The sequence below is a fragment of the Mesoplodon mirus genome, assembly GCF_964341445.2.
Source record: "Mesoplodon mirus genome assembly, chromosome: 4".
Taxonomy (NCBI): domain Eukaryota; kingdom Metazoa; phylum Chordata; class Mammalia; order Artiodactyla; family Ziphiidae; genus Mesoplodon; species Mesoplodon mirus.
In genome coordinates, this window is record NC_138979.1 from 61,794,238 (window position 1) to 61,815,485 (window position 21,248).

Genomic DNA, 21,248 nt, shown 5'->3' on the forward strand with positions numbered 1-21,248 from the left:
AGCAGCTGGGCCCATGAGCCATGGCCACTGAGCCTGCGTGTCTGGAGCCTGTGCTCCGCAACGGGAGAGGCCACAGCAGTGAGAGGCCCGCGTAGCGCAAAAAAAAAAAAAAAATCTTCCAACAAACAAAAGCCCAGGACCAGATGGCTTCACAAGAGAATTCTATCAAACATTTAGAGAAGAACTAACACCTATCCTTCTCAAACTCTTCCAAAATATAGGAGAGGGAGGAACACTCCCAAACTCATTCTGTGAGGTCACCATCACCCTGATACCAAAACCAGACAAAAATGTCACAAAAAAAGAAAACTAGAGACCAATATCACTGATGAACACAGATGCAAAAATCCTCAACAAAATACAAGCAAACAGAATCCAACAGCACATTAAAAGGATCATACACTATGATCAAGTGGGGTTTATCCCAGGAATGCAAGGATTCTTCAATATATGCAAATCAATCAATGTGATACACCATATTAACAAACTGAAGGAGAAAAATCACACGATCATCTCAATAGATGCAGAGAAAGCTTTCAACAAATTCAACACCCATTTATGATAAAAACCCTCCAGAAAGTAGGCATAGAGGGACCTTACCTCAACATAATAAAGGCTATGTATGACAAACCCACAGCCAACATCATCCTCAATGGTGAAAAACTAAAACCATTTCCACTAAGATCAGGAACAAGACAAGGAACAAGAACAAAACAACTCTCACCACTATTATTCAACATAGTTTTAGAAGTTTTAGCCACAGCAATCAGAAGAAAAAGGAATCCAAATCGGAAAAGAAGAAGTAAAGCGTCACTGTTTGCAGATGACATGATACTATACATACAGAATCCTAGAGATGCTACCAGAAAACTACTAGAGCTAATCAATGAATCTGGTAAAGTAGCTGGATACAAAATTAATGAACAGAAATCTCTTGCATTCCTATTCACTAAGGATGAAAAATCTGAAAGTGAAATTAAGAAAACACTCCCATTTACCACTGCAACAGGAAGAATAAAATATCTAGGAATAAACCTACCTAAGGAGACAAAAGACCTGTATGCAGAAAATTATAAGACACTGATGAAAGAAATTAAAGATGATACAAATAGATGGAGAGATATACCATGTTCTTGGATTGGAAGAATCAACACTGTGAAAATGACTCTACTACGCAAAGCAATCTACAGATTCAATGCAATCCCTATCAAACTACCACTGGCATTTTTCACAGAACTAGAACCAAAAATTTCACAACTTGTATGGAAACACAAAAAACCCCGAATAGCCAAAGCAGTCTTGAGGGAAAAAACGGAGCTGGAGGAATCAGACTCCCTGACTTCAGACTATACTACAAAGCTACAGTAATCAAGACAATATGGTACTGGCACAAAAACAGAAACATAGATCAATGGAACAAGATAGAAAGCCCAGAGATAAACCCACACACCTATGGTCAACTAATCTATGACAAAGGAGGCAAGGATATACAATGGAGAAAAGACAGTCTCTTCAATAAGTGGTGCTGGGAAAACTGGACAGCTACATGTAAAAGAATGAAATTAGAACACTCCCTAACACCATACACAAAAATAAACTCAAAATGGATTAAAGACCTAAATGTAAGGCCAGACACTATCAACTCTTACAGGAAAACATAGGCAGAACACTCTATGACATAAATCACAGCAAGATCCTTTTTGACCCACCTCCTAGAGAAATGGAAATAAAAACAAAAATAAACAAATGGGACCTAATGAAACTCAAAAGCTTTTGCACAGCAAAGGAAAGCATAAACAAGACGAAAAGACAACCCTCAGAATGGGAGAAAATATTTGCAAATGAAGCAACTGACAAAGCATTAATCTCCAAAATATACAAGCAGCTCATGCAGATCAATATCACAAAAACAAACAACCCAATCCAAAAATGGGCAGAAGGCCTAAATAGACATTTCTCCAAAGAAGATATACAGATTGCCAAAAAACACATGAAAGAATGCTCAACATTATTAATCATTAGAGAAATACAAATCAAAACTACAATGCAATATCATCTCACACTGGTCAGACTGGCCATCATCAAAAAATCTACAAACAATAAATGCTGGAGAGGGTATGGAGAAAAGGGAACCCTCATAAACTGTTGGTGGGAATGTAAATTGATACAGCCACTATGGAGAACAGTATGGAGGTTCCTTAAAAAACTAAAAATAGAACTACCATATGACACAGCAATCCCACTACTGGGCATATACGCTGAGAAAACCATAATTCAAAAAGAGTCATGTAGCACAATGTTCGTTGCAGCTGTATTTACAATAGCCAGGACATGGAAGCAACCTAAGTGTTCATCGACAGATGAATGGATAAAGATGTGGCACATATATACAATGGAACATTACTCAGCCATAAAAAGAAATGAAATTGAGTTATTTGTAGTGAGGTGGATGGACCTAGAGTCTGTCATATAAAGTGAAGTAAGTCAGAAAGAGAAAAACAAATACCGTATGCTAACACATATATATGGAATCTAAAAAAAAAAAAAGGGTCATGAAGAACCTAGGGACAAGACGGGAATAAAGACGCAGACCTACTAGAGAATGGACTTGAGGACACGGTGGTGGGTAGGGTAAGCTGGGACAAAGTAAGAGAGTGGTAGCGTATATATGGACATATATACACTACCAAATGTAAAATAGATAGTTAGTGGGAAGCAGTCGCATAGCACAGGGAGATCAGCTCGGTGCTTTGTGACTAGCTAGAAGGGTGGGATAGGGAGGGTGGGAGGGAGGCAGACACAAGAGGGAAGAGATATGGGGATATATGTATATGTATAACTGATTCACTTTGTTATATAGCAGAAGCTAACACACCATTGTGAAGCAATTATACTCCAATAAAAATGTTAAAAAAATACTAGCAAGCCAAATCCAGCAACATGTAATAAGGATTATACATACATCTACAAATCAAATCTAGCAAGATAATAGAGAATCAGTTTATATAAGCTCTGGATCTTCTCCTGCCATTGATTCTTCAAAACCAAGGAAACCAGGCTTCTATCACTACCACTCTATTAAAATGTGTTAGAAAAAGTTACTAATAACCTTCTAATAGCCGTATCTGTTACCTCTACATGTCTTCAGGAGGCTATTCTCTTCCCCAAACTCTGTTCCCTTCATTCCGAAACATCTCTAATTCAGATTTCCTCATCAGCTAGCCACAAAAAAATTAACAGAAAAGTCTGAGTTCTAGTCCTAAGCTTACAGGTAATTAATTATGATTAATGTTTAATGAAATTTTATTATATATAAGGACTACACTGAGCATTTTGTAAACGTTATTTCATTTAATCCTCTAAATAACTTCAGGATAGTGTTCCATCTGCAAAATGAGAAAAAGTATCTAAGAAGCAGAGAAGTTAGGTGATATGCCAAAAGCATATCCAATATTTGAATATAGGTTTGTTTAACTTCAAACTCCGGCTCTTCATTTTGTCTCATTATAACATGAAGCAAATCATTTACCTCTCTGATATTTGGCTTCCTCATCTAAAAAACATTACATATATGTCAGCTCTGAAATTCCATATACCTCAAAGATTACAGAGAAATTAAGAGCTTTATTAAAAACTTTTCTCAAATTAGGGAAAGAACACCAAGACGTGACACAAGGTCCAAAGGCAAAATGCTCACAAAACGATACCACCTGAGATACCACTATTTTCCTGTTCTGATAGTTTGCCTAGAATTTAGAAAGGACAACATTTCTATATACCCATTAAAAAAAAAGACCTCCTAGCAGCTTCTTAAAAAGTACAGTATTCTGCCCATGAGAGAAATAGCAATTATATATAAAATTATACATGGTATAAACTGAATTAAAGGTCATAATATACAAAGATCTGAAAAGTCAATCTACATGATACAAATGTTAACTTGATCTAATTACACATATTAAAATATGTACCGTTCATTATGCTCTTGATAAACGAGTCTGGACTTCTCCAGCAGATACTTTTCAACATAGGCACTAGAAGAAAAATAAAATTTACTGATATAAGTAATAAAGCTTAATATAAAGTAGACAAATATTTTATTAGAGAAGATGCAAAAGTATAAAGAATACTATCCAGAGTACACGTACCACCGGTGCTGGTGGTATAGTGGTGAGCACAGCTGCCTTCCAGAGTACATGTACCACTATAATTGTGTTATGGACACTGTTGGTGTCATCCACATTAAGTTCATAAACTCCTAAGTCTTTTTTTTCTTTCAATAAAGCAAAATAAAGTCAGAAGTTCAAAACATGGCACATAAGACCCTCCCGTGACAAAGACTTTACTTTCTTTCCCGGCTCAATACCACTGTACATTCTTTGTCACCCTCCCGTGACAAAGACTTTACTTTCTTTCTAGGCTCAATACCACTGGACATCCTTTCAGATATTACAGTTTGACCAGACTACTAAATAATGCTCAAAGATATACTTTTTTTATATATCCATGCTGTTGCCACATTCTGGAATAAATTCTGGTAAATAAGTTTCTTATTTACCAATTTACTCAGTAAGTATTCATTAACTGGGCACTGTGCTAAGCACTGTTCAAATACAGAAATAAGTGATACACTACCTGTCCTCAAGGGGCTTACAAACTAGTGGAGAAAATAGGTAAACTAGCAGCTATCATGCTGAGTTGATAGGGTTTATTTTACAGCAATGACCAGAATATTATGGATGTACCAAGAGAGACACATACGATTCAATCCAAGAAGGAAAAAGGACGTAAGGAAGAACTCGCATAGAGGGTGAGTATATAGCACTAATATGGATACAAAAATCATAAATAAAAACTAGCAAGCAGAACACAACAACCAGTTTACATATATATGTATGTGTATAAATATGTCTGTGCGTGTACGTCTGTGGGTGTTTGTGTCTTTGTATTGACCAAGTGAGATATTTTTTCCCCAGGAATGCAAAATAATGGTAATATTAATAGATCCCAAAATGAAGATCAAGCTAATATCCATAGATGCCAAAAAGGCCTTTGATAAAATACAATAGCCATTACTGACAAAAACACTCAAAGAAAATTAAAATCAATGTTTAATTCATTAACACAATAAAATGTCCTAAAGCCAGTATTTTACTTAGTGAAGAAAATTAAAGGCATTCACACAAAGGTCTAAAACAATATTATCACAGTACAGGAGGTATGTAATCAGACAAAATAGAAAATAATCAGAGATACAAGGAACAGGAAAAAAATTTAAAGTATTTATTTAGGCAGATATGATAATACACCTAGAAATGTTAAGAGAAACAACAGTAAAACTAATATAAACAATAAAATAATTCAGTAAGATAACAAGATATAAAATTAATATAAAAATCAGTAGCCTTCACATATACAAATAATGTGCAATTTTAGAAGATATAATGCAAGAGAAAAATCACACTTTAATAAAAACATTAAAAATAAAATAAGATACTTAGGAATAAACTCAACAAGAAACATAAAAAAACTAAAAACACTTCTAAAAAGCATAAAGATGTCAATTATCCAAAAATTTATTAGTCCAATAAAACCAAGCCATGAAAGACATGAAAGATCCTTCAATACCTATTGCTAAGGAGCAAAGAATTCAATCTGTAAAGGCTATATACTATATAATTCCAACCATGTGACATTCTGAAAAATGCAAACCTATTAAGACAGTGAAAAGATCAGTGGTTGCCAAAGGTTAGTGGGTGGGAAGGGATGAACAGGTGGAGCACAGGGATTTTTAGGGCAGTGAAACTATTCCATATAATATTGTCATGGTGAATACATACCTTTATACATCTGTCAAAGCCCATTCAAGGTACAACACAAATGGAACACACTAATGCAAGATATTATTAAGAGGGGAAACTGGGGGATAGGGTGAAGAGGTATATGGGAACTCTCTGTACTTCCTATTCATTTTAGGTCATAAACCTAAAACTTTCTATTCATTTTAGGTCATAAACCTAAAACTGTTTTAAAAAGTCTATTAATTTTTTAAAAGTTATAAAGAATATTGCTGGCACAACCAGAGAGGACTCTGATCACAGACTGTATAATAAGAATTATTATTATGACAAAATTAAATATCTTAAGTATAAAATAGTATTAGGGCTCAAGAGGGAGGGGATATGGGGATATATGTATACATATAGCTGATTTAGTTTGTTGTACAGCAGAAACTAACACAACACTGTAAAGCAATTATACTCCAATTAAGATATTTTTTTAAAAAATAGTATTAAGTAGGAAAATGTCATTGTGGTTGCTTTAGGAAATACAGTAATTAGGGGGTCAAGTTACCTGCCCAACTTACTCAAAAACAATTTTTTAAAAATGAATGTAGAAATAATATAGAAAGATAAAGCAAATGCATATAATTGTTAAAAACTTATAAATCTAAGTTAAGGGTATATGGGGGTTACACTATTCTTAGAACTTTTCTCAGGTTTGAACTCTTCCAAAAGAAAGAAATAATTGAGAAGAAAAAAATTTAATATAAACACTAATGTCACTATTCTCATTAAAAAGCAAATGAACAACCTATGGTTTATGAAGGGGCAATGGAAAAAATATAAACATGCTCCAAAGCCTGCTACTGCTACTTACCCAAGTACAGTGCCTGTTTCTTGGTAATTTACTTGAATAAACTTGCCAAAACGACTTGAATTGTTATTATGAGCTGTCTTTGCATTTCCAAAGGCCTGTCAAAATAAAGAGTTCTCATTAATTTTATTTTTTAAAAATGGAAAATCCTGCTTAGATCAGCTCAAAGAGAAAATAATGTTAAAGAGATAGTAGAAAAGCAATTCACTTTTATAGTTAAGGTAAAGTAAAAGAAAGCAACTAATATTTGAAATGAAACCAAGTAGACAGCATTTTATGCTATTCAGTAAAATAAATCTTAATTTTAAAAACTTATTGCTCATTACAAATCAGATTTCACTTTCACATTCCAGAGCCAGCAAATATTCTTGATATATTTATACATATATATTTTTTAAATCTTGCTTAAGTGAAATAGCAATAAGCTAGGAAAAGAATAATTACATCAAAAGAATTAAAATTCTAGAACAGTATAAAGGAAATAAAGTTTCATTACATAATGTACGCTTTATCATATCTACTTAAAACAAAATGACAGTGCTATTTTAGAAAGAATGAAAAATATATGTTTCCTAAGTTATAATCAAAAGTATACACCATGCAATGAAATATCACCTAGCAATAAAGAAGGAACTACTGGTACAGACATCAACACTGACAAATATTAAACATTATGTTAAGTGGAAGAAACCATACACAAGAGTACATATTGTAATATGAAATTCTAGAAAAGTCAAAACAAGAGTAACAAGAAGCAGATTAGAAGCTGTCTGGGAATGGGGATGGGGGTGGGAAATGTCTACAAAGGGACACAAGGGGTAATGAAAATATTCTATGCTTGATTGTATGATGGTGGTTACAGGGTATATGCATTTATCAAAATTCACTAAACCATACATTTTAAATGGCTATATTTTATTTCAAGTTATATCTCAATAAAATTTAAAAGAAAGAACCCACTGTTGAACTCACATATTCAACAGCTTAAATGAAATCTTCAAGACATAATGCTGAATAGAAGAAGCCAGTCTCCAAACACTACATACTGTATGATTCCATTTATATGACATTTTGAAAAAAAACAACAACAACCAGCAATGAAGAACAAACAAGTAGTTCCCACAAGTTATGGGAGTATGGGAGGGCAGAGGGTATGAAGATAAGGAATAGCATGAGGGAGTTTCATGGGGTAGTGGAACTACTCTGTACCTACACCCATAAATGGTTACACAAATTAATATGTTTACAATTCATAGAATTTTACTGTAAAGTTATTTCTTTTAATTTTAATATCTACTTTTTAAAGTAAATCATTAAAAAATAAAGGCAAATAAAAGACAATTTCAGATATACAAATCTGAAAATATTCATCACAAGTGAACCCACACTAAAAGAACTAAGGAAGTCCTTCATGCAAAAGGAAAATGCTATCATGTTCAAACATGGATCAATGTAAGGAATAGAGAACAGTAGAAATAGTAACCACATGAGTAAATATATAAAATACATTTTATTACTTAGACCTCTTGAAAAGATTACTGAGAACGAGATCAGAGAAAATGGTAAAGATCTCTGAAATTCATCTCCCCTTCATAAAACAAATAAGACTAACAAAAATTGTTATTTGTCAAAAGTAACATCAACTTTTTGATGATTCTAGAAATTAATGAGGGCTTGGAATAATCCTTTGTAGAAGAACATTTAATCAAGGAAAACAGCTGGATCTCAGTAAGAAAAGCAGGTATTGATGGCATTTTAACTTACCTGATTACCAATTCCCTCTCCCTAGCTCCACACTGAAGAGAAAACTGACACCCTACAATTACAGGGTTTTTTTAAAAAAGCAGTCTAGCCTAGAAGCCACTGCAAATATCAGACTAGGGTTAGAGTTAAAGCCTTGTCCCAAAGATAACTCACAATTTGACCTATTAGGCATTTTCCTAGAAAACCTCATTCAAAGGGCTATCTTTCTGTGACCTGACTTGAAGATCACTCACTGAGAACAACCTTTTCCCACAGGTGTGTTTGTTAAAAAAAAACTAAAAAATAGAGTTGCCATGTGATCCACCAATCCCACTCCTGGGCATATGTCTGGAGAAAACTCTAATTCGAAAAGATACATGCACCCTTATATTCATAGTGGCACCACTTAAAATAGCCAAGACATGGAAACAACCTAAATGTCCATGGACAGAAGAATGGATAAAGATGTGGTATATATACACAATGGAATACTACTCAGCCATAAAAAAGAATGAAATAATGCCATTTGCAACAACATGGATGGACCTAGAGATTATCATACTAAGTGAAGTCAGAAAGAGAAAGATAGCAATATCATGTGATACCACTTGTATGTAGAATCTAAAATATGACACAAATAAACTTCCAAAACAGAAACAGACTCACAGGCATGGAGAACAAATTTGTGGTTACCAAAGAGGAAAGGGGGTGGGAGAGGGATAAATTTGGAATTTGAGATTAGCAGATACACACTACTACATATAAAATAAATAAACAACAAGGATCTATTGTATAGCACAGGGAACTAACTATATTCATATCTTGTAATAACCTATGATGGAAAAGAATATGAAAAAGAATATGTATATATATGTATAAGTGAATCACTGTTGCACACCAGAAACTAACACAACATTGTAAATCAACTATATTTCAGTACCAAAAAAGAGAGCAAGAAAGGGAAAAAAGGGCTTCCCTGGTGGTGCAGTGGTTGAGAGTCTACCTGCCGATGCAGGGGACTTGGGTTCGTGCCCCGGTCTGGGAAGATCCCACATGCCACGGAGCAGTTGGGCCCGTGAGTCATGGCCGCTGAGCCTGCGCGTCCGGAGCCTGTGCTCCGCAACGGGAGAGGCCACAACAGTGAGAGGCCCGCGTACCGCAAAAAAAAAAAAAAAAAAGAAAGGGAAAAAAAAACATGGTGATGCAGTGGTTAAGACTCTACGCTACAATGAAGGGTGCCCAGGTTCGACCCCTGGTTAGGGAGCTAGATCCCACGTGCATGTCACAACTAAGAGTTCACATGCCACAACTAAGGAACCGGTGAGCTGCAACTAAGGAGTCCACGCGCCGCAACTAAGGAGCCCACCTGCTGCAACTAAGAAGTCCACGTGCCACAACTAAGTAGCCCACATGCCACAACCAGAGTCAGAGAGCTGCAACTAAGGAGTTGGAGAGCCGCAACTAAGGAGTCCGCGAGCCACAACTAAGACCCAGTGCACCCAAATAAAAAAAAAAAAAAAGAAATGGTGAGAGCAGACATCTGTGTCTTCTTTCTGATCAAAGGGAGAAAGCTTTCAGTCTTTCACCATTAAGTATGTTGTTAACCTATAATTTTTAATAGGTGTTTTGTTTGTTTGTTTGTTTGTTTTGCGGTACATGGGCCTCTCACTGTTGTGGCCTCTCTCGTTGCGGAGCACAGGCTCTGGATGCGCAGGCTCAGCAGCCATGGCTCACGGGTCCAGCCGCTCCGCGGCATGTGGGATCCTCCTGGACCAGGGCACGAACCCGTGTCCCCTGTATCGGCAGGCGGACTCTCAACCACTGTGCCACCAGGGAAGCCCCAATAGGTGTTTTTAATCAGATTGAGAAAGTTCCTTCCTATTCCTAGTTTGTTGAGAGTGTGTTTTTGTTTGTTTGTTTGTTTTGGTTTTTTAATCATGAAAGAGTGTTGTTTTTGTCAAATGCTTTTTCTGTATCTATTCTGATGATGGTGTGGCTTTTGTCCTTTAGTCTATTAATATTGTATAATACATTTATTTTTGTATTGTTTAACCAAACTTTCATTCCCTAATATAAATCCTACTTTACCATGGTGTATACTTCTTTTTATATTTTGCTGAATTAAGTTTGCCAGTATTTCTTTAAGAATGTTTGTGTTTCAAGGGATATCAGTCTGTAATTTTCTTTTGTTGTGGTGTCTTTGTTTAATTTTGGTATCAGTGAAATATTTGGGGCCTTATAAAATTAGAAAGTGTTCCTCCCTCCTGTTCTATTTCTTGGAAGAATTTTTGAAGGATTTGTGTTAATTCTTCTTTAAATGTTTAGTAGAATTCGTCAGTGAAGTCATCTGGTCCTGGGCAATTTTTTTTTTTTTTTGGAAGTTTCTGACTACTAAGAAACAGACTTGTAGACGTAGAAAACAAACTTATGGTTACCAAAGGGGAAAGGGAGTGGAAGAGGGATAAATTAGGACTTTGGGATTAGCAGATACAAACTATATACTATATATAAAATAGATAAACAACAAGGTCTTACTGTATAGCACAGGAAACTATATTTAATATCCTATAATAAACCATATGGAAAAGAATGTGAAAAAGAATATGTATGTATATGTATAACTGAATCACTTTGCTGTACATCCGAAACTAACATAACATTGTAAATCAACTATACTTCAATAAAAAAGTTAAAAAATAAAAAAATTTTAATTTAAATTTTAAAAAAGAGGGTTAAACCTGGGGAAAATGTATATTATTTTCAAAACATGTCTAATAAAGGATCTGCACCCAGCATACACAAAGAACTCTCAAAACACAACAATAACAAGTTGGGCAATAGATTTTGACAGGCACTTCACTAAGGAACATATATAGGTTGCAAATAAACACATGAAAAGGTGCTCACATCATTAGTTATTATAGAATGCAAATTAAAATCATGAGATACCATTGTATACCTATTTGAATGGCTAAAATTAGAAAGAATGACTATATCAAGGGTTAGCAAAGATATGGAATAACTGAAACTGTATATACTGTTTGGTGGGAATATAAAATGGTATGTAAAATTTATATGTAAGTTTGGCAGTTTCTTTAAAAGTTAAACAGATACCTACCATATGACCCAGTCATTCCACTCCTAGCTATTTACCCAAGAGAAAAGACAATGTATGTCCACACAAAAAACTTGAATACTTTATGCGTTATAGCCCAAAACTGGAAACAACGTATATGTCCATCAAAAGATGAACGAATAAACAAAGTGTGGTATATCCATACAATGGAGTACTGTCTTAGCAAAAGGAATCAATTATTGACACTCACACAAAATAATTAAACCAAGTAAGAGAAGTCAAACATAAAATAGTACATACTACATGATTCCATTTATATAAAATTATAGAATGTACAGACTAACCTACAGTGACAGAAAGCACATAAGTGGTTTCTTATAGATGAGTGGGCTAGAAAGGGTGAGAAAGAGGCATTAAAAAGGTATATGCGAACACTTTAGGGATAATGGATATGTTCAGTATCTTGACTGTGGTGGTGGTTTAATGGGTATATATCAATACATATGTCAAATTTATCCAACTGTACACTTTAAATATGTGCAATTATACCTCACAAAAATCTCTTTCAAAAAACAAGTAATATTACCTTTCCTTTCAGCTCTAAAACAAAAATAGTGTATTCTCTTTCCTTTCTACCCTTGATGGTATTACTTCTAAAACACAGAACTAAAATTTTTTTCCCATATTCTCTGCATTTTCAAAAATGAACCCTTAGAATTTCAATCCTAGGCACAGATTTTAAGGCTGCACAGATAAAAATATATTGACAAGACTATATTCCCCAACGACCTATTTCCACAATCCAATACAGGCAGAAGTCCTGCGCCTGCTGTCTCCCTTTACAGGGGGATATATCTGACTCCAATCAACTTTCCTTTGCATCCTTTGAAATGGCCCAAAGACATCCTTTGAAAAAAATATTGCCACTGTCACACCTTTCAATTTTCCACACTGCCTTTTTCTGCTTTCCTATCTTCCAGTTTTCCTTGGTAACTAAAAATGATGTCTATACTTCTATTTAGTTTCATTTCATTTTCTCACATCTAACAAACTTTAATTTTTTTTAAGATATGTTTAAGAGTAAGAAAAGTATTTCTACACACTTACCTCAAGTACTGGTCCAGCTCCAAGAATAATTTGTTCCACTCCACTGGCAAATCCTTTCTGACTGAGGGCAGTAAGGTGATGAATAAGAAAGTTTGTGCTTTGAGTCTTCCCAGAACCACTCTCTCCTGAAATCACGATGCACTGATTCCTTTTGTGCTGAAGCATGGCATGATAAGCTACATCAGCCACAGCATAAATGTGAGGCTCAAGTTTTCCCAATTGGTGGTTATCATACATTTTGACATATTTGGGGTTATAAATAGGAAGAAACTTGAATGGGTTAATAGCTATTAGAATACTGCCAACGTAGGTGTAAATTTTTTCATGCTTAAAGCGATTTCGTAGGTTTTCTAAGAGAGTTTTCTCATTCAAATCAGGTAAGCTACATAAATCATCAAAGTCTTTTTGTTGAGGCTGTGGAAGAAAACCCCGTTCCATCATCCTGCGACGTTCTTCTGTTACCCGTAGCCATGACTGAAGACTACCATAATGGATTGATCCATCAAGGTTTTTTTCTCTCAGAAGAAAACGGTAGTCCTCTCCACTCAGGCGATTTTCCAGAGCCATTCGGGGCCACAACATCATTCGCTGAACTGGACAGTCTGTTGGATTGAGTATCCATTCTTCTCCACCAAATTCTTTTACCTCTGCTAGAACATAACATTTTGTTTTGTCAAGATGAAGTCTGTTTATAAGAGAGTCAATCACCTCAGCAGCCGTGGAGTTTTTTCTGGCAGGAATTGGACAGTAGATTGTCCCTTCTGAAATTGTCCCAGGATATATACGTAATGTATGTTCATTATCCTCAAAGCGTCGTCTTCCTCCATCATTTATATTCATATTGGATCCTGTCCCATCAGCATGGATAGTATGTGTTCAAGACTGCACAAATCATTTTCGTGGCAAAAGAACTGCTGCAACATAAAAGATGTGAAACATTAAGAAGTCACATCACATAGCCACTGCTTTCTGAAGCTCAAAAAAAAGAGGCTTAACAATCAAGTTGATTACACCTTTTAGGACAAAAAATCCTAACTCTTCTCAGTATAAGAACGGTTCTTGAAGACAGTCTCGTTGAGATCACATAATATTTCATATTATTGTCCAAATCTGCACACTTCCTAAAACAGCCAAAATTTTTTCAGTCTTTTGTTACATTAATAATTCAAAACCCAAAGAGTAAAAATAAAAATTAATTTGTCCTCTACTATCTTGAATGTTTCTAAGGTACCTGGCAATAGAATCAAGTTCTTTCTTTATATATGAAAAGAGCCTCATTGAAGACTGGCTTAAGATGGACAGAACAGTCACACAAATCTAATCACCCAAAAGCTCTTAAGGTTAAAGCAAAACCGAGAAAGAGTGCATCAATAGAGCAAAAACTTGTGAAATTAAAAACAGTAAGAAGATGAGATCAGATAAACAGAAATTAAACTAGATGAAGTTATAACCAAGAAAACAATGAGAGAAACCTGCTACAGAATAGACATATTTTCAAGGACTTCTGGACTCTGTCTCCCTTAAGGTGAAGATGTAAAGGGAGCAACAAAATTGATCCTGCCCCTGGCTTGCTGAACAAAGCTGACAAAATTATACAACTAGGCACCATTACAAATTTTATTCAACCTTCCCTTTTCCTTCAATGCTGCCTTTTTATCTAACTTTATTTCATTTCTTACAAGTATTCTGCATACCCTCCAATTTTCTCAAACCCCACATATATCACACCTCTAAAAGAATGATTTCAACTTTTATACCTAACTGAGAAAACAGTGATTTCTTTTAAATGACTTCAACTCAAAATGTATTCCTATTTTCATCTCATCTCTGTTCTTCCATTTCTGTCTACAGAGAAAATGTTCCAGATACTTCCCATTTCTTAGCATCTCCATCAGTATCTTGCCCCATCAAAAAACAGCTCCCGGGCTTCCCTGGTGGCGCAGTGGTTGAGAGTCCGCCTGCCGATGCAGGGGACACGGGTTCGTGCCCCGGTCCGGGAAGATCCCACATGCCGCGGAGCGGCTGGGCCCGTGAGCCATGGCCGCTGAGCCTGCGCGTCCGGAGCCTGTGCTCCGCAACGGGAGAGGCCACAACAGTGAGAGGCCTGCGTACAGCAAAAAAAAAAACAAACAAAAAAAAAAAAAACAGCTCCCATATGCTATCCATCTTTCCCTTTTCACTTATTGCATCCTTTAACATATAGATGCTGTTATTTTTTTAAAAAAGAAAAATACCTTCAGTTGCTTCTCTCAGACTACTACACTACTTTTGTCAAAGTCCTCTCTAATGAAGATACTCTGTTTACCTTTTTCCTAGATGATCTTTCAAAAGCATAGAATACTATAGAAAATACAGAAAGCAGCCATAAATCTACTACCCAAATTCACCGTTTGAAAACTGCTGTAATCACTCCAGATTATTTTTATAAACAAAATATTAGAGAGATAATTAAAGCTCCTTCCTTTGCTCTGCAGAGGTAACCATTATCCTGAGGTTGGTATTATTCCCATACATGCTTTTATATTTTTACTACATATGTGGGTCCCCATAAATTATAGATAGTATTGTTTCCAATTTTTAAGCTTTAAAAAAAATGCTATACCAAACAGTCTGCATCTCACTATAACTTAACATTGTCTTTTCTATTTATAAACTGCTGATACATGTAACATTCATTAATTGCCAAGCAATATGACATGGTATGTTGGCTCATTAATTGTGACAAATGTACCAGTCTAGTGGGAGATGCTGATAATGGGTGAGGCTATGCATATGTGGGGGCAGGCAGGGGATGTACGGGAAATCTCTGTACTTTCCACTCAGTTTTGCTGTGAACCTAAAACTGTCCTAAAAAATAAAGTCTATTTTTCAAAAACTCCCATTGTATGCTTATACTACAATTTATCAATCTACTATTAATTAAACCACAATTTATCAATCTACTACACTAAATCCTTCCACTGAACGCTTAAAATGTTTCCAGTATTACACTATTAAAGCAATGCTGCAATTCTCATACATGTCTCTTCATATACCTTTGCTAGAATTTCTCTGGACTGTAGACCTAAGAGTGAAATTGCTGGGTTTTAAGCACCTTCAACTTTACTAGATATTAACAAAATGCTCTCCAAAGCAGTTGTACCAACTGACTATTTCACAGCCGGTGTAGGAAGAGCTCATGTTTCTCTGCCTCCTTACCAAAAGTCAGTATTGTCAGACTTGAGTTTGTGCCAATATAAGAAATGTAAAAAGGTATTTCATTACTTCAATTTGTATTTCCTTCATGACTAGTAAGGAGGGGCAACACTTATCCTATCATTTGCCATTGGGCTATGATTGTTCATTCATTTTCCCCTTTTGACTTGTCTTTTCCTTATTAATTTGAATGATTCTTCATATATCCTGGATATTAATCAATTTCAGCTGAATGAGTGACAAATATCTCCTACCATTCTGTAGCTTATCTTTCTATTTTGTTCATGTTGCCTTTTGTTGTAGAGAAGTTGTATTTTTAATAAATTTATCAATATTTTACAGGTTATTATTTCTTTTTTAAGAAGCAACATTAACAACAATTGCAGTTAACTCTTACTATGTGCTTATTTGTACTAGTCATGTTTCTAAGCATTGCACATGGATTATTTAATCCTCACAATTCCTCCCTCAGGGTTGTTTTTATCATCATCATCCTCATTTTACAAATGAGAAAACACAGAAATTTTACAGAACTTGACCAAATGTAATAAAGTTGAGATTTGAAGCAGGCAGTCTGGCTCTAAAACCTACATACTATTATCTCCTGGTATCATTTTTTAAAATCCTCCTTTATCCTAAGGATATAAAGTTATTATCTTATATTTTCTTCTAAAAGGCCTAAATTTTGCTTTTCTTATGTAGGTCTTTTAACACATACAGAACTTATTTTCATGTATGCTGTGAGATAGGGCTTGTAATTATTTTCAAGTCAATTCAGATTAGCAAATGAACCAGCATCACAATGAAGAGTCTAATCTTTCCCCACTGACTTATAATACCACTTCTGTCCTGTGGCAAATTCCAGATAAGTCTCAATCTGTTCTGGGTTCTGTACTGTTTTCCACTAGTCTATTTATCCATCAATAAGCCTGTCTTACCTATTACTGCTCTATTATAAGTTTTGATATCTGGAGGGCATACCACCTCAGTTTGTTCCTCTTTGATGTTACTTCGGTTATGTTCTATAAAAATTTTAAGATCAGCATATCAACTACAATGAAAAAACCTTTTGGCATTTTGATGGACATTGCAATGATTTTGAAGATTAATACTGGAAAAAACTGACATCCTACTGACTTCCGATTCATCAACACCATCTGTTTTTTTGTTTTTTTGTTTTTTGTGGTACGCGGGCCTCTCACTGTTGTGGCCTCTCCTGTTAAGGAGCACAGGCTCCGGACGCGCAGGCTCAGCGGCCATGGCTCACGGGCCCAGCCGCTCCGTGGCACGTGGGATCTTCCCAGACCGGGGCACGAACCCATGTCCCTGCATCGGCAGGCGGACTCTCAACCACTGCGCCACCAGGGAAGCCCCATCTGTTGTTTTTAATCACACTTTTCACTTCTAAGGTTTCTGTCATTTTCATAGTGTTTTTTTTAAATATCTTTTTTGGAGTATAATTGCTTTACAATGGTGTGTTAGTTTCTGCTTTATAACAAAGTGAATCAGTTATACATATACATATGTTCCCATATCTCTTCCCTCTTGCATCTCCCTCCCACCCTCCCCATCCCACCCCTCTAGGTGGTGACAAACCACCAAGCTGATCTCCCTGTGCTATGCGGCTGCTTCCCACTAGCTATCTATTTTACGTTTGGTAGTGTATATATGTCCATGCCACTCTCTCACTTTGTCACAGCTTACCCTTCCCCCTCCCCATATCCTCAAGTCCATTCTCTAGCAGGTCTGCGTCCTTATTCCCGTCTTACCCCTAGGTTCTTCATGACCTTTTTTTTTTTTTCTTAGATTCCATATATATGTGTTAGCATACAGTATTTGTTTTTCTCTTTCTGACTTACTTCACTCTGTATGTCATATAGTTTTAAGAGATACTACTCACTTACTTACCTCCCTGAAAATCCTAAATAATATATAATCTGATATTTTTCAGACTCATATTTTAATGTCATCAGCGTGAACTGCTCTTCTGATTGTTGATTTTATTTCGTATGCTTCTCAGCATTAGATGACTTAATTTGTTTGAGAACTTAGCTTTAGAAGTGAACTTTTTAATGGAAGACTTTTGTTTTTCATACCAGCATTTACTAAGAACCCACTATTTACTACTTTTTTTAAACAAAGCCACAATACCATTAATCACACCTTTTAAAATTAATATTTTTAATACAACTGGTCAGTGTGTGATTTCCCCAGTTATCTCATAAATATTTTTCTTACAGTTGGCCTATTCAAATCAGGAGATCTGTCCTGCAGTAACAGTAAGAATATGCTTTAAGATAGGAGGTTTCTAGCTGTAAAGCTATGTTTGTGTTCTCCTGAGTCCGTAGGTATAAGGCCTCGTATAAACTGTGGCTTCCGGCAATAGAAAGCAGCAAAGCTACTCCTTACAGTCATGCAGGCTGTGCTGTGTACTATTTCAGGAGATGCACTGCATAACTGTAGTCTGATCTATAAAGGTGAATAATATGGCAGCCCCAGGGGACTTCCCTGGCAGTCCAGTGGTTAAGAATCTGTGCTCTCAATGCAGGGGACACAGGTTCGATACCTGGTCGGGGAATTAAGATCTTGCGTGCCGCACGGCACAGCCAAAAAAAAAAAAAAAAAAAAGCAGCCCCAGAGCTAAACTCAGAAATACCTTTTTCAATAGAGGAGCCCTACCTACCCTGGCCCATGGTTACCAACAATGAGCCCAATTCTAATGACACTTCCACATTATCTCAGAGGCCAAAACCTCAGATGCTTTCCCTGCAAGCTCCCAGACATAAGCCCCAGTCACTGCTTTCTGTTCTATTCTCTTTCCAAAATAGAAATGTTTACCTTTTTGAGCCCCATTTATGTCAATTCAGTTTTCTCTTTTTGTTACTTTATCAGTCTTGCTTTGTGTTTAGAAAGAAGGGGTTGCCTCAAAATATCACTCGCAGGGAATTCCCTGGCAGTCCAGTGGTTAGGACTCCGAGTTCCCACTGCAGGGGGCCCCAGTTCGATCCCTGGTTGGGGAACTAAGATCCCGCAAGCTGCGCAGCATGGCCACAAAAAAAAAAAAAAAAAATTAGAAAAAAAATCACTCTTAAATACATCTTGACAGCAATCTGTGAGTGTTTATCAGAATCATCTAGGGAAATTTTAAAAATATACATTTCTAGGCCCAATAATGGTTCTGAGGTTGAGGCAACTAGGCAATTCTTTTGTTGCTGGTCCAGAGAATAGCATTCAGGAATCAGTGGTCTATATATCCACTTTCCACTCCCTTACCACTCTTTCCACATAGCAAGCTACTGCCAATGTTCTTTAAAAATGTCACCAATTACCATAAGGTTGCCAAATCCAAAGGTCTCTTCTCAAGCCTCATCTTAACACACCACACTGTAGCATTTGACTATGTGGCCATCTTCTCATTCTTAAAACAGCCCTCACATGACAATTCTTTTTCTTGTTATCTTCCTGATAGGTTGATTCTTTTTCTGAATCAATCTTACAGTTCCTCTTCCACTACCTCACTTTAAAGATAAAAATATTCTCCCAGTTTCTGGTCTCAACCCAGTGCTCATCTATCTGGATGATAACATCTAGTCCTCTATAATTTATACTGTTTCCTATTACCTATGGATGCTTTTGCACTATGGCAGAACTGAGCAGTTAGGACAGAGACCATATAGCCCACAAAGCCAAAAATGTCTATTATGTGGCCCTTAAAAGAAAACATTTGCCAACTCCTATTCTAGGATAACCACTGAAAGAAAAAGGGAAAAAGTATAACTTTACAACTAGTAGAATGAAAATACGGCATGATAAAAACTAATCAATATAAAAGAGGGCAAGGGGGCATTTAGAACAGATGGAACAAATGGAAAGCATACTAAATATATAAGTACCTGTATTAAGTGTGAATGCTCCACTTAAAAGGCAAAGATTGCCAGAGCAGATTTTTAAAATCCACCTCTGTGCTGTTTTCAATAGACACACATGTATAATATGAGGATACAGAACCTGAAAGTTAAAAAAAAAAAAAAAAGAAGATATACCATGTAAATTCTAGCCAAAAGAAAGCTGGTATAATCAAAATAACTTCAAGCAAAATGGAAAAAGAAAGTTGAGTTAAATATCTCTAAGGCCCTTTTTAGCCCTTATATACTGTAATACTAGGTTTACACCTGAGACAAAGGTCTCAGGATATCACTGGTGACCCTGAAAAGTAGAAAATAGTAAAGGACTGTAAGAAGTTAAACAGGAAGTGACAGATTGGCAAGTAGACTAGCAGGTGTTGCTCATATCTGCTATAAAAGAAAGGAGAAGAAGTATGAGTGAAATGTTTATTAGTTAGGGGGCTTGGCAGCACACCTTTATGGTTATAAATAGAATCAAGCAGAGAAAAAGGAACTGAAAACTTAAAAAATGAAGGTCTGGGGCTTCCCTGGTGGCACAGTGGTTGAGAGTCCGCCTGCTGATGCAGGGGACACGGGTTCGTGCCCCGGTCCGGGAAGATCCCACATGCCGCGGAGCGGATGGGCCCGTGAGCCATGGCCGCTGAGCCTGCGCGTCCGGAGCCTGTGCTCTGCAACGGGAGAGGCCACAACAGTGAGAGGCCCACGTACCGCCAAAAAAAAAAAAAAAAAAAATGAAGGTCTGATGAGCCAAGGTTCTTTGGTAAGCAAGACAAAATAAGATTTAAGTCAAAGGTAGACTGGTAACTCTCACAAAAAGAAAAAACACTTTTTCTGAAAGAATTAAAAAAAAAAAAAAAGGATGGGTTGAGGAACAGCTTCTCAGGTAAGATGTGACTAGAGTGCATGTTAGGGACTTCCCTGGCAGTCCAGTGGTTAAGACTTCACCTTCCAAAGCAGGGGGTGGGGGTTTGATCCCTGGTTGGGGAGCTAAGATCCCACATGCCTCACGGCCAAAATACCAAAACGTAAAACAGAAGCAATATTGTAACAAATTCAGTATAAAGACTTAAAAAAAAAAGTGCACGTTAGCTGATCTTTATCACTAGATAGGCTACAGGAGCCCAATTTTTTTTAATATTTATTTTTTTATTTTATTTATTTGGTTGTGCCAGGGTCTTGGTTGCAGCAGGCATGCTCCTTAGTTGTAGCAGGTGTGCTCCTTAGTTGCAGCTTGCAGGCTCCTTAGTTGCGGCATGCATGTGGGATCTAGTTCCCTGACCAGGGATCGAACCCAGGCCCCCTGCATTGGGAGCGTGGAGTCTTAACCACTGCTCCACCAGAGAAGTCCCAGTCCAATTTTAACCTATAGTACATCAATACCAACTAAAAGCCAAATTTGGTGCTGAAAGAAAAAACATCTTGTAGTATTTCAACTAAAGAAAGGGTGATGGAAAAAATGAGTCATCGTATGACACACTATAGCATAGGTATACGGACATCTATCAGTTTAGTCCGCCCCGTAAGTAATCTATACCTTCTTCTGGTGAAAGTACTGTGTTTTCCTT

The 21,248-nt window shown here is 36.4% G+C and overlaps 1 protein-coding gene across 7 annotated transcripts in view; it reads right to left on the bottom strand.

Moving 5' to 3' along the window:
• Positions 1-21,248, bottom strand: part of MYO9A (myosin IXA) — a 287,470-nt gene that overhangs the window by 222,009 nt on the left and 44,213 nt on the right. For 6 of the 7 annotated variants that reach the window (XM_082618506.1, XM_082618507.1, XM_082618509.1 and 3 more), the window contains exons 2-4: positions 12,584-13,497; positions 6,661-6,755; positions 3,972-4,034 (exon numbers count right to left, since the gene is read on the bottom strand). In XM_082618506.1, coding sequence (XP_082474632.1) covers positions 3,972-4,034; positions 6,661-6,755; positions 12,584-13,423 — 998 coding nt within the window. In that variant the 5' untranslated portion in view covers positions 13,424-13,497. The remainder of the gene's footprint in view (positions 1-3,971; positions 4,035-6,660; positions 6,756-12,583; positions 13,498-21,248) is intronic. The other variant, XM_082618504.1, reaches the window with a different exon arrangement.